Here is a 13,221-nt window from a genome sequence, read left to right on the forward strand (position 1 = left end):
GCCGCCGCCACCGCTGCCGCCGCCGCCGCCGCCGCCGCCGCCTGTGAGCTCCGGCGGGCAGCCGGACTGTCGGCTTCCCGGGGCATCTGGGTCCGGCGGGGCACAGCCCTGGGCGCTGCCGAAGCCGCCGCCGCCGCCTCCGCGGCGAGTGCAGGCGGCTTCCCCCGGAGCCTGTACCGCTCCAGCTCCTCGGGGGTGGAGAAGTGGGGGGTGGGGTTGTTGTTGGGGGGGAAGAAGGGGGAGGGGGCAACGCCGAGAGAGTCAGTCGTTTCCATGGTGATGGAGCTGAAAGTGCAGGAAATTTAAAGGCTTGGACCCTGCGAGACAGACAAACCGGTGCCAACGTGCGCGGACGACGCCGCCGCCGCCGCCGCTGGAGTCCGCCGGGCAGAGCCGGCCGTGGAGCCCAGAGCAGACGGAGGGAAGTGCCCCTAGGACCGGCTCGGCCAGCGGCGCTGCACAGAGCGGCAGGACGAGGAACAGCGAGAGGAGGAGGAGGGGAGAGCGGCTCGTCCACGCGCCCTGCGCCGCCGCCGGCCCGGGAAGGCAGCGAGGAGCCGGCGCCCCCCGCGCCTGCGGTCGCCCTGGAGTCATTTCGGATGCCCCGCCGCGGCCGCCTGCCCGAATAGAGCCGGGAGAGGAGTTGCAGCCAACTTGTGTGCCTTTTTTCCGCCTCCGGTGGGAGCCGGTGCTGCGCGAAGGGCTCTGCGGGCGACTCATGCTGCCGGCCCTGCGCCTGCCCAGCCTCGGGTGAGCGGCCGCCGGAGAGACGGGGGAGCGCGGCGGCGCCGCGGGCTCGGCGTGCTCTCCTCCGGGGACGCAGAACGAAGCAGCAGCCCCGGGCGCGCGCCGGAGGCATGGAGCGCTGCCCCAGCCTGGGGGTCACCCTCTACGCCCTGGTGGTGGTCCTGGGGCTGCGGGCGGCACCGGCCGGCGGCCAGCACTATCTCCACATCCGCCCGGCCCCCAGCGACAACCTGCCCCTGGTGGACCTCATCGAACACCCGGACCCTATCTTTGACCCCAAGGAGAAGGATCTGAACGAGACGCTGCTGCGTTCGCTGCTTGGGGGCCACTACGACCCGGGCTTTATGGCCACCTCGCCCCCGGAGGACCGGCCAGGCGGAGGAGGGGGGTCGGCCGGGAGCGCAGAGGACCTGGCCGAGCTGGACCAGCTGCTGCGGCAGCGGCCGTCGGGGGCCATGCCGAGCGAGATCAAAGGGCTGGAGTTCTCCGAGGGCTTGGCCCCAGGCAAGAAGCAGCGCCTGAGTAAGAAACTGCGGAGGAAGTTACAGATGTGGCTGTGGTCGCAGACCTTCTGCCCGGTGCTGTACGCGTGGAACGACCTGGGCAGCCGCTTTTGGCCGCGCTACGTGAAGGTGGGCAGCTGCTTCAGTAAGCGCTCGTGCTCCGTGCCCGAGGGCATGGTGTGCAAGCCGTCCAAGTCCGTGCATCTCACGGTGCTGCGGTGGCGCTGTCAGCGGCGCGGGGGCCAGCGCTGCGGCTGGATTCCCATCCAGTACCCCATCATTTCCGAGTGCAAGTGCTCATGCTAGAACTCGGGGCCCCCTGCCCGCAACCGGACACTTGATCGATCCCCACCGACGCCCCCGCACCATCTCCAACCAGTTCTACCACCCTCTCGCGAGGGGATTCAATGAACTTTTTTTTTTTTTTTTTTTTTTTTTGGCTACAGAGACCTAGCTTTCTGGTTCATGTAATGCACTGTTTAACTGTGTAGGAATGTATATCTGTGTGTATATACGGTCCCAGTTTTAATTTACTTATTAAAAGGTCAGTATTATACGTTAAAAGTTACCGGCTTCTACTGTATTTTTAAAAAAAATAATAAGCAAAAGGAAAAAAAAAAGAACAGAGAAAAGAGAGACTTATTCTGGTTGTTGCTAATAATGTTAACCTGCTATTTATATTCCAGTGCCCTTCGCATGGCGAAGCAGGGGGGAAAGTTATTTTTTCTTAAAGTACAAAGAGAGGGGAGAACTTTTGTAGAAGGACTTTTAAAAAGCTATTTTCCATTCTTCGGAAAGTGTTTTGGTTTTCCTTGGACCTCGAAGAAGCTATAGATTTCAATGTTATTTTACAGTTATTGTAAATATAGAGAACAAATGGAATGACTAATCACTGTAAATTAAGAGTATCTTCTATTTATTCTTTATAATATCCCGTGTAGTAAATGAGAAAGAAGTGCAGAGCAGGATTAAAGAAAACCACTAAAATCGACTGCGCTCCACACTGCGATTCTCTGTGTTGGTGATTGATGGGAGGGGGCGGGGGGGGGGGCGGGGGGGGCCGCTGTGCTTACTGCGCCTGTTGGGAGAAAGGGCTCATCCCCTTTCTGGTGTGATGGAGGTGACCACTCAGTTTTTCATTGGGGGGGGTGTATTCTCAACCCCCTCACTTGAGCATCACGTGGCCTCCGCCCAGTCTCCCCGCTTTTTCTCCCTCTGTCACCAAAGCTCTGGCCATCGTGACCTCGACACCCAGCCGGCCCCCTGGAGTTGACCCCAGGCTGGGCCGAGGGGCGGGGGGGGGGGGAGGAGGGAGGGTGGGCGGCCGCTTTGTCCTGCCTGACAGGCCCTTCACAATGGGGACACGTGTCTTTCACACCTACCCTGGGGGCGGAGTGCCGCTGAAACTTGACCCCCGAGGAATGGGGGGGGATCAGAGCGCGCCCACCCAGATCCCCGCCACCCCTCCTGCCTCGCATTCCCCCCCTCAATATTCAGCCCGGGTTAACCCTTTGCACGCCCGGAAGTTACGGTGATGCGAGCTGAGGCAATCCCTTGGAATCGGCACTAACAGCCTCCGGGATCTTGCCAGTTTGAGCCCCTGCAATCCCAGGCCCTCCGCCGCAATGGCTGGGATAGCCGAGAGATCTGACACTCACCTCCCTCCTCTCCCAAGACCTCAGGAGGCCTCGGAGGGTCCGAGTTTCAGAGGGGTCCGAACTGAATTAAAAAACGCCACCGCTAGAATCTGCCCTTGGGAACCGGGTGCACCCCTCTCCCTCACCCCCTCCGCTTTGGACACTTACTCCACTTGGGGGTGGGGAGGGAGGAGAAATCAGAATGCGGATCTTTGCGTTTTGGGTTAGATGGGGGCAAAAGACGTGTCATCTCTTAAAGGGACGTGCAAAACATCACCCCACTGCACCCCTTAAAAAGCCAACTTCTTGGGGGCGGGAGCCCGAATCGCGTGCGTCCCTCCGCCTCAGTCCTCGGTGGCGCCCATCCGCGCAGCTCCACGTGGGCCCGCTTCCTGACAGTGCTCCGCGCTCCCTTTATTTATCTTGGACTCCAAAGTCGCTCTCCTTTGCTACTTCCCCACCCCACCCCCGCCATCTCCCCGCGCCTCCCTCCCAGCCTCGCCGCCACCCCGGCCCCCAGCCCGGAGTCCCCGCGAATCTATGCTAATTATTTCAAACCTGCGCCGGGTCCCCAGCGCCGCCTCACTGCTCCAGGCCCCGCCCGCCCTGTCCCTCCAGCCGAGCGCTTTCTTCCCTCCCGACGCAGCCTCGCTGGCTCCTCATTTCAATAGCCTGGCCCGGGAGCCCGAGCCCCCTCCCCGGCGCTGCCTCCGTCAGCCGTGGGACAGACGTTAGGGTATTCATTAACTGAGAGCCGAGGAATAACGGCATTATTCCCCCCAGAGAGGGCACCCTGCCCCCGCGACTATCTGAGGCTTCATTGTAAAAGGATTAAAAGTTAAAGACCTCCATCTTATGATTCTTTCATTTAATCTTCCTGGCGCCTGGGAGACATGCTCGATGGATGATGGCTTTTAAAATATTCCTAATGTCGGCTACCTTAAGACTCCAAGCCGGGCAAACAAACGTAATTTATTTCCAGAAGAAAGGGGATATTGAGATGTTTAAGTTTATGAACCGCCGTCCCCGTGTATATTTGTTAAGGTCTGACAAATACCCAAATAACGTTAAAATCAGCCATTCATCACTTATGAATTTATGCAAAACTTTCTGTGCCCCGGGCCAATATTTTTTTAGACAGAGTTTCACTTGCGAGAGGCGGAGGTAGTGGGGAGGGGAGAGGAGGAGAAGGCTTGTGGGGGGGGGGGGCGAAAGCAAGAATTTTCATGCCTGGTAAACACGCGAATTATGCGAAGAGAGTTATTCCCAGCTGGGCGGGCAGCCAAAACTCGGAGAGCGCGCCGAGGCCAGCGCCCCCACCCCCACGCTGGCAATGTCATTGGATTACAATGCGAGGTCTTCCCCTCCGTGACGCCCCCTCCTCCCTGCGCCCGCCCGCCGCCCCGCGCCCCTCCTCCCCACCCCTGCCCACTTGGAAAACCCGCTCGCGCAGCCGGGCAGCTTCTCGGCTTTCAGAGCTGGAGCCGGTGTGAGCTAGGAGGACCGGCTGCAGAGGTGTCCTGCAAGAGACAGACCACCGGACAGAAACTGGAAGGGCAGGACCGGAGCCGGAGCCGCACCGACGCGGAAAGAGAACCCGGCAGGACCCAGGCAGTCCCAGAAGAGAGCGAAGGAGGTGCTGGCTCCCGGAACACTGTGACTAATGCACAACCGGTTACGTCTCTATTATTATTAATGTAGATAATACTAATAATAGCATCCACACGGAAAGGAGTGGAGAGCTCTGGGCAGAGAGGCAAGGAAATTCATCTCTTGTGGTCACCCAGTGCCTATCTCCTGTAAAAAGGAAAATGGATCTTGACGTCTTCGGAGGCTTTGACAACCTGTGTATGTGAATGTATGCAGCTACTGGGGCCACGCCCCCTCGGGATGGAGAGTTATAGCCATCACTGATACAGATACATCAACTTGTTCAAAATCCTGGAAAATAATGGCGAGGTTTTCATCTTCTTAGCCTTCCTGCCGTGATTGCAAGAATCCACTCATCAACTCTCTGTTTTTAACTCTTCCTTTTCTTCCTTCCTTTGGTTCTTCCAACACCCCACACTTGATGCACACGCATACTGAGGCCGAATGTCCGCAGAGAGCCAGCCCCCTCGGGGGAGGGGAGTCTGGGAATGGGATCTGGTTCCCTGTTGAGATGGAGAAGGCCAGGGGTCCATTATCAGTCTTGCTTGTGAGACTCCTGGGAAAGGGGGTTGAAGGTTGGTGGCAGCTGCAGCAGGGAGGCTGACTGTGTATTAAGAGCTCTTAGTTGTGCTGGAGGGGGACGGCAGGGGGAGGGCCCAGCCCATATTGGTATTTTGAAGGAGTGATTCATCCTTTTTCTTTAATGCTTTTGGAATGTCAGAGCTGGAGGGGAGCTTAGATTCCAATGCCCACCATTCAGTTTACAGATGAGAAGACCGAGACCCCAGCTAGGACTTGCGGAAGATCACGCTGATTAACATAGTTGGGGCTGGCTGGGGGGACATCCATGGTGCCCTTCACTGCTCCCCTTTCTTTGTTCTTAACTTATCTTTGTATATTATTGTTGTTGTTGTTGTTGTTATCGTCACTGTAATTATTATTTTTGGCCAGGGAAAGTTCTTTCCAAAACTGACGTAATGACAACAGGCCGTCGGAAACTCTGCTCGGCCACTCTGCTCAGTCTATTCACAAGCCACTTACTCATGGCTCGTGAGACATCGAGTACTGAGAGAGGCCCTTTTTACCCACTCTCACCAAGAGTTCTGGTTTCCAAATAAGGAAACTGGAGCCCAGAGAGTTTAAGCATCTTACCCAAAGCCACACAGTAAGTGACACAGTTATGTTTTAAAATCCGAGCTGATACTAAAGCCCATTGCTTCTTCTGTAGTTTTGTAGGGACTCGTGCCTGGCAAGCCACACAGAACATTTTTGTACACCCCATTATGTGCCAAGACCCCTCTCCCTCGTCTCTGTGACTCCCCCACACATACACACACATAAGGAATTTAAAATACAATAGAGGAGGTAAAAAAATGAAGAATGGGGTAAGTGATGAAAGAGGAGGTAAGCAAACCATCAAACAAATCTGGGCCAGACAGTGGAGGACTCAGTGCTGGACTGGGCGGCCAGAGAAGTCATCTGACTAAAGTCCCAAAGGACAAGTTAAATGTCAACCTACTGTGGTGGTGATGTGAGAGGAAAGGGCATTTAGATGGCACAAGCATTATATATAAGTAAAGACATAATGCTGTTGACCCTGGCCAGTTGGCTCAGTGGATAGAGCATTGGCATCACGTGTGGATGTTCGGGTTTGATCCCCGGTCAGGGCACACAGGAGAAGTGACCATCGGCTTCTCTTCTCCTCCCTCTCCCCCTTCTCTTTCTCCTCCCCTCTTGCAACCAGCAGCTCAACTGGTTCGAGCATTGGCCAGGGTGATGAGGAGAGTTTGGCTGGTCCGAGTGTCGGCCCCAGATGGGTATTGCCAGGTGGATCCCAGTCAAGGCACATGTGGGAGTCTGTCTCTCTATCTCCCTTTCTCTCTCTCTCTCTCTCTCTCTCTCTCTCTCTCACACACACACACATACACACACAAAGAAAGAAAGAAAGAAAGAAAGAAAGAGAGAGAGAGAGAGAGAGAGAAAGAAAGAAAGAAAGAAAAGAAAGAAAGAAAGAAAAAAAGAAAGACTGTTGGAAAAGAATGTATGTGCTTAGGAAACAGCTCACACAAACTTGAAAGTAGAATGGATCCATGCCTAGTGACAGCAGGTGATAAGGTCTGAAAAGTAGGCTGAGGCCAAATAGTGGAGGACCTGGAATGCCAACACAGGGCCTCAACTTTATATGTCAGGCAATAGGGAGCCACTAATGACTCTTGAATAGGGCAGGAGCACCATAAAAGCATGAATGCAAAGAGATTATTTATTTATTCCCCAGATTTTTTAGCACAGTTCTGGTTATCTATTAGGTATACCAAGGCAGACCAAAACTAACAATCTCAAAACAACCATTTTCTTTTCCTCAGGCTTCTGTGGGTGTGGAATTAGGAAGGTCACAGCTGAGCAATTCACATCTGATATTCATGGTATCCGCGGAGAGCTGAAGGAGCCACTTCCCAAACAGTTTCTAGCCATTTTAAGAGCCCAGCTGGCCTGTTGACTTGAGCCCCTACAAGTAGACAAGTGGCTTCCCCATGCAGCTTGGGTTTTCTCACTGTCCAGTGGCTTCAGAATAGCTGGACCTCCCAATGGGCTAATGGCTCTGAGACAGAGTATTCCAAGGGACTTGAATGGAAGCCACAAGACTTCTTATGACATTGCCTCAAAAAGTCCCACAATTCTGTCTCCACTGCAGGCTGCTGGTTAAGCATGTCTCTAAAACCAGTCCAGACTCAAAGGGAAGGAATTATATATCACGTCTCCATGGGAGCAGCAGCAAAGAGCCCCGGGCCACCTTTAATCTACCACCAGCACTTTCTATAGGCCAGACTCTGTATTTTATGCTCAGGACAAAAACATGAGAAGATATAGTCTTTTGCAATTTAAGTTTGGTGCCAGGGTCCAGGAGGAATTGGAAATAGGATAGTAGCTGCTGGAATATTAGGTAAGGAGGACCTTGACGTGGTCCAGAGAGAGGCAGGAAGAGCAGATACTGGAGGAACATCAATGGCCAATGAACACAAAGCTCATTTGCCCGAAGCCTGGAGAGGACTTGGTGACTGATTGGATGTGGGCGCTGAGGGAAAGGTCAGAAAGGCCCCTGACATTTCAGGCCTGCATAGGACCAGGCACAGAAGAGGAATCTCATATAAAAGAGCTTCCTTTGCCCCTTGCCACCCTTTCCTCACACACACGGAGGTTAGAGGTTCCAGGCTTGTCCAGAAGAGGGAGGAATCTGAGAAGCCCGGAGAGGTTTTAATTTATAATTGAGTTGGGTAGGTGGATGGACGGATGTGTGGGTGGGTGGGTGGGTGGGTGGGTGGGTGGATGGATGGGTGGGTGGGTGGGTGGTAGAGACAGCAAAAGAGGGTGGGCAGGGATAATCGAGCACCCTGAGCTTGGGGAGTGGTAAGATGTTTCCCCAGCAGACCAGAAGGACGCTGGTGGTATGAGATGTATTTGCATTGGGAACGGTCAGAAGATAGCATTGCAGGAGAACCTGGGAGAGGCCCAGGGGCAAAGAAAGGTGCTGGCCCAGCCCGAGTGACACTACCAGCCTGTTGCTTCACACTGGTGATCTCACTGTGAAATGAGGCATCATCACCATTACACACACGAGTGAAATGCGGCTCAGAGAGGTCAAGTGACTGGCCCGAGGACACACCTTCGGTAAGCAGAAGCAGCCAGATTCAAATGCAGGCCTGTGATGTCCTGTCACATCCGACCTCCTCCATAATGGCCTCCCCTGGCTGGAATGAGTCACCTTCCTTCTTTGAGCTCCTTCATCACACTGAGCCCGATGGATTGTAGGCTCCCTAGGAAGGGAAGTCTTAACCCGTTGTACTCAGAAAAGGGTTGTCAAGGTGGGCTCTGCAGAGCATGTGTAAAATGCACTTGTATGTGTTTGTTTTCTGGGAAGATGGTCTGCAGTATTCATCAGATTCTAAGGTGGTCTGCAGTATTCATCAGATTCTAAGGTCTGTATCATAAAGGTTAAACCCTGTTCTAGGCTGTTGGAGTTTTGTTTTGTTTTTTCTTTAGCTAGAGAGAGACAGACAGACAAGATAAGAAGCATCAACTCATAGTTGTGACACTTGAGTTGTTCATTGTTGCTTCGCATATGTGCCTTGACCATGGGGCTCCAACTGAGCCAGTGACCCCTTGCTCAAGCCAGCAACATTGGGCTCTAGCTAGCGAGCTTGAGCTTCAAGCCAGCAACCTTTGGGCTCAAGCCAGTGACCCTGGGATCATGTCTATGATCCCACATTCAAGTCAGCGACCCTTCTCTCAAGCTGATGAGTCTGTGCTCATGCTTGTGACCTCGGGGTTTCAAACCTGGATCCTCAGCGCCCCAAGTGGATGCTCCATCCAGTGCAGCATCACCAGTGAGGGTAGGCTGTAAGGATCTTTAAGGGACAGAATTTCTTATTGTAACTCACTTGGTAAGTCTTCATAGCACACAATATAATGCTTGACATGGTGAATGCTCAGTTATACCCTGGTTCCCTGAAAATAAAACAGTGTCTTATATTAATTTTTGCTCCTAAAGAAATGCTAGGTCTTATTTTCAGGGGAGGCCTTATATTTCTAAGCTTGAAAAAAAATTGCATTAGGTCTTATTTTCGGGGAAACAGGGTAGTAGGTTCAATGAAGTGAAATGACTGGGAGGTCTACAGGGAGCCATTGTAGGTTCTTGTGGGAGGGATGAGTGGGAAGATTCTTTTAGACTGGATTTGTGTAAAAAAAGAAAAAAAAATCTGCAGGCTGAAAGGCCACACGAGGGACTGTGACAGTCACCCAGTTCTGAAAGACAGTGTGGTCAGGGGGAAGAAAAGAAAAGGACACAAGTAAGAGATGTTTGAAAGGGAAACAGAAGTCAGTCCCAGCCTGCATTTTTGCATTAAATAGTAATTTGCTGGCGCTGAGAAGAAGCTGTCTCGTTCAATTTGAACATGCCCTCTTTCTTTTGCCACAGTCCCCACCTCTCCCTATCGCCTGCTTCACTCATTCTATTACCTACCAGAACTCTTGCAGGCATTTGCAGTTGGGACCCTGGGATCAGATATAAGGAGGAGGCTGAAAATAAACAGCAAATTTTGATTCTTTGAAGTACAAAGAAAGGAAATCCTAAAGGAAACCACATACAAAATTTGGGAAGGGGAGGCCACTTTCGAGGAAAAGGCGATAGAGTGACAACATTTAAACTGAGATGGGCTTAAAGTTCTTCACACTTGACTGCAGAAATTAAGGCTTGTCAAGGCCAAATGACTCGTCTCAGTTCTAGTGACTTTGAAACAGAAATGGCACCAAAAGGAACGTTTCCAGATTTTCGGTTCAACCCTCCCTTGAAGTAGAAGCTTGTAAGTTATGGAAGTCGTAAGCATAAGTATAAGCAGTGTTAGAACTTAAAAAGCACCTTCATGAACATAATTATACATGCAACGAGATGTGAAAACTCCCAAGGGAAGGAAACAGGCCTGTCTTATGTCCCCAAAGACTAGCACAGTGCCTGCCCACAGGAGCACTTAGCAAATACTGACAGGAGGGATAGGGGTGCTTAGGTCTGGGTCACAGCTAGGAAACCGGAAGCTCACAGAAACTGAACAGAGGAAACGGAGCTCATTCCAGATGGTGGAGACAGGAGTAGCTAGTACCATCAGTAATAAGAGGTCGGCTGCCATTATTTCTCTAGAGTCCGGGTTGGGCTCAGAAAGCCCACCCCACATCTAGAGACTGCTCAGTGAGTCTATGAAATAAGAGTGAGAAGGACAGTGGTGGCCTACACCATCCAAGTGAAAAAGTCACTGGTTTTGGCAGCCTCTTCCCAGACCGTGTTGTACAGCAGTGGTCCCCAACCCCTAGGCCGTGAACCAGTACCGGTCCGTGGGTCATTTGGTACCGGTCCGCAGAGAAAGAATAAATAACTTACATTATTTCCATAAGTCTGAACGATGTTCTATTTTTTTTAAATGACCAGATTCCCTCTGTTACATCCGTCTAAGACTCACTCTTGACACTTGTCTCGGTCACATGATACATTTATCCGTCCCACCCTAAAGGCCAGTCCGTGAAAATATTTTCTGACATTAAACCAGTCCGTGGCCCAAAAAAGGTTGGGGACCACTGTTGACACGATGTCTGACCGGTGTTAAATACATTGAATTAAAAAATTAGTCGCCCTGGCTGGTTGGCTCAGCAGTAGAGCGTCGGCCTGGTGTGCGGGGGGACCCGGGTTCGATTCCCGGCCAGGGCACATAGGAGAAGTGCCCATTTGCTTCTCCACCCCTGCCCCCTCCTTCCTCTCTGTCTCTCTCTTCCCCTCCCGCAGCCAAGGCTCCATTGGAGCAAAGATGGCCCGGGCGCTGGGGATGGCTCCTTGGCCTTTGCCCCAGGCGCTAGAGTGGCTCTGGTCACGGCAGAGCGACGCCCCGGAGGGGCAGAGCATCACCCCTGGTGGGCAGAGCATCGCCCCTGGTGGGCATGCCGGGTGGATCCCGGTCGGGCGCATGCGGGAGTCTGTCTGACTGTCTCTCCCCGTTTCCAGCTTCAGAAAAATAAAAAAAAATAAAATAAATTTTAAAAAAAATTAGTCAAGCAAGGTTAACAATCCTTCCCCCACGTTGCAGATGTGGAAACCGGAAGCTTAAGTGACTCGCCCAAGAGCTCACAGCTAATTGGTGGTGGAGACAAGATTCGAACAAGTCTAGAGAAGATTTCAGTTTATCAGTGAGGTGGATGGATGGATGGATGAGACAGCAAAAGAGCCCAGTCGAGTTGTTGGGAAAAGCAGAAGGGTTTTTAGTGCTCCCTGAGTTCATAATCCTAGCCAGTCTCAGGCTCGCCCCAGCTCCAATCCATTCTCCACGCTATAGCTTGAGTGACCTTAAGACACACATGTGGTCTTGTCACTCCCCTGCATAAAACTTCTCAATGTCTTCCCGTGGCTCTGAGGATGAAGGCCAGAATCCTTACCAGAACGAGGCCCCTCTCCTCCTGCCACTGGGTTCAAGCCACACAGTTAAGGTTCTCTCATCATGGGCTGAGTTCCCCTGCGTCAGTGCCTTTGCACGTGCTGTACCTTCATGCCGGACTGTATTCTTCTCTGCCGCCGAGCATCCTAAATGTCCCCGTCTTTCAGATACCGTTGCTGAGGAAACCAGGTCACGCCCCCTCTGGTTCATGCTCTCTTGGCTCTCAGGACTTTTCCTCACAGGATATATCAGAGTTTGTATTTGCTATTTATAACTTTCAGTTACTTCTGTGCTCTGTCTCTTCCAGTGGATTGTCACCTCCCTCTGATTTGCTCACCAGGTATCCCTGGGCACGGGTGCAGTTTGGGGCACATATAGACACTCAATTTATAGAGACAGCTGACTGCATACATGAAGAAATATTCATTGACCACCTGTGTGGAATCAGCCAGGTTCCATCTGGGGCTCTGAGGATAGCAGGAGTTCAGCAGCCTGCTCCTGTTAAACAGTGATCCAGGGAACATTTGAGAATGTGCCCATCTGTGTTAGAGCACACCGAGCCAGGGCTGTTCAGGTGGCCCGAAAGTGAGTCTCAGTTCTGGGGATTACAGTGACTTCAGGGTTACTGACTTCGAAGGTGCCTGTCAGCTTGAGGGGGGTGGGGGATGGCTGAGTTAAACTGAGATCAACTTTTTCAGCAAATCAAGGAAGGGAATTCACCCTCTAGAGAAGACTTCCGCATCAAAAGCTAAATAGCATTGAGTAAATCCATGCAGAAACTTCTGACACTTTTCATGTGTGGGTGGCAGATTCACTTTTCCCACATCTGAAATCCTTAAAAATAGGAGATGTGTAGGCCCTGGCCAGTGGCTCAATGAATAGAGCATCAGCCCGGTGTGTAGACATCCCAGGTTCGATTCCCGGTCTGGACACACAGGAGAAGCAACCATTTGCTTCTCTCTTCCTCCCCTCTCCCTTTTCTCCCTCTTCCCCCTCCTCAGCCAGTGATTGGTTGGAGCACCTCTCCAGGCAGTGAGGATAGCTTGGTTGATTCAAGCATCAGCCCCAGATAGGAGTCGCTGGGTGGATCCCAGTTGGGGCTCATGTGGAAGTCTATCTCCCCTCCCCTCACATAAAAAAAATAATAGGTGACATCTTATCTGCTGAACAGTTAAGACTTGATCTTTCCTGTCCAGGGAATAATAAAATTTAACAGTGACCAACTCACACCTAACATTTTATATTTTAGAACCACTTTCACATCCTTTTTCTCTTTCTAGCCCTTAGCCAGAATTTTGATGATCATTTTAAAGATAAAATCAGGAAACTGAGGCTTGAAGAATAACTTGCCCTGGAGGCAAAAACCTTTCTATTGGGGAGGGAGTTTGCTATTATGATGGTCTTCTCTGTATTTAATGCCAGTTGGTTTTGTTAGGTTTTTGTTGTTGTCGCTATTATTTAAATTATAGGCCAAAGAATCAAAGAATGGACAAGAGTGGGAAAAGGGATGATCAAAGGCAAACCTGAGAGACAGAAGGATAAATCAAGATGGCAGGAAATCAAGGAACCAGGGAGTTGTTTCACATGAACAGAGGCTGGAATCCAGCCTAGGTGATTAGCCCTAGTTTGTTCTAATTCTAGAAATTCCTTGTTTCGAGTTACTGGTCCTTGACCAGCAGTCGGCCAGAAGCGACCACCTTTCAGAAGCAGTGTTGA

General features: G+C 51.9%; 1 protein-coding gene across 1 annotated transcript; it reads left to right on the forward strand.

The window, feature by feature from the left end:
• The first annotated feature begins 290 nt into the window (after window positions 1-290).
• Window positions 291-2,223, forward strand: NOG (noggin). Its single transcript, XM_066255514.1, has one exon. It carries the CDS (start codon window positions 858-860, stop codon window positions 1,554-1,556), a length of 699 nt encoding a protein of 232 aa, XP_066111611.1. The 5' UTR covers window positions 291-857; the 3' UTR covers window positions 1,557-2,223.
• Window positions 2,224-13,221: the final 10,998 nt, after the last annotated feature.

This window comes from Saccopteryx bilineata, chromosome 2, assembly GCF_036850765.1.
Source record: "Saccopteryx bilineata isolate mSacBil1 chromosome 2, mSacBil1_pri_phased_curated, whole genome shotgun sequence".
Lineage (NCBI taxonomy): Eukaryota > Metazoa > Chordata > Mammalia > Chiroptera > Emballonuridae > Saccopteryx > Saccopteryx bilineata.

Excerpts from the sequence above, each read along its gene's own strand:
- NOG (XM_066255514.1), top strand. The coding sequence starts at position 858 with ATGGAGCGCTGCCCCAGCCTGGGGGTCACCCTCTACGCCCTGGTGGTG.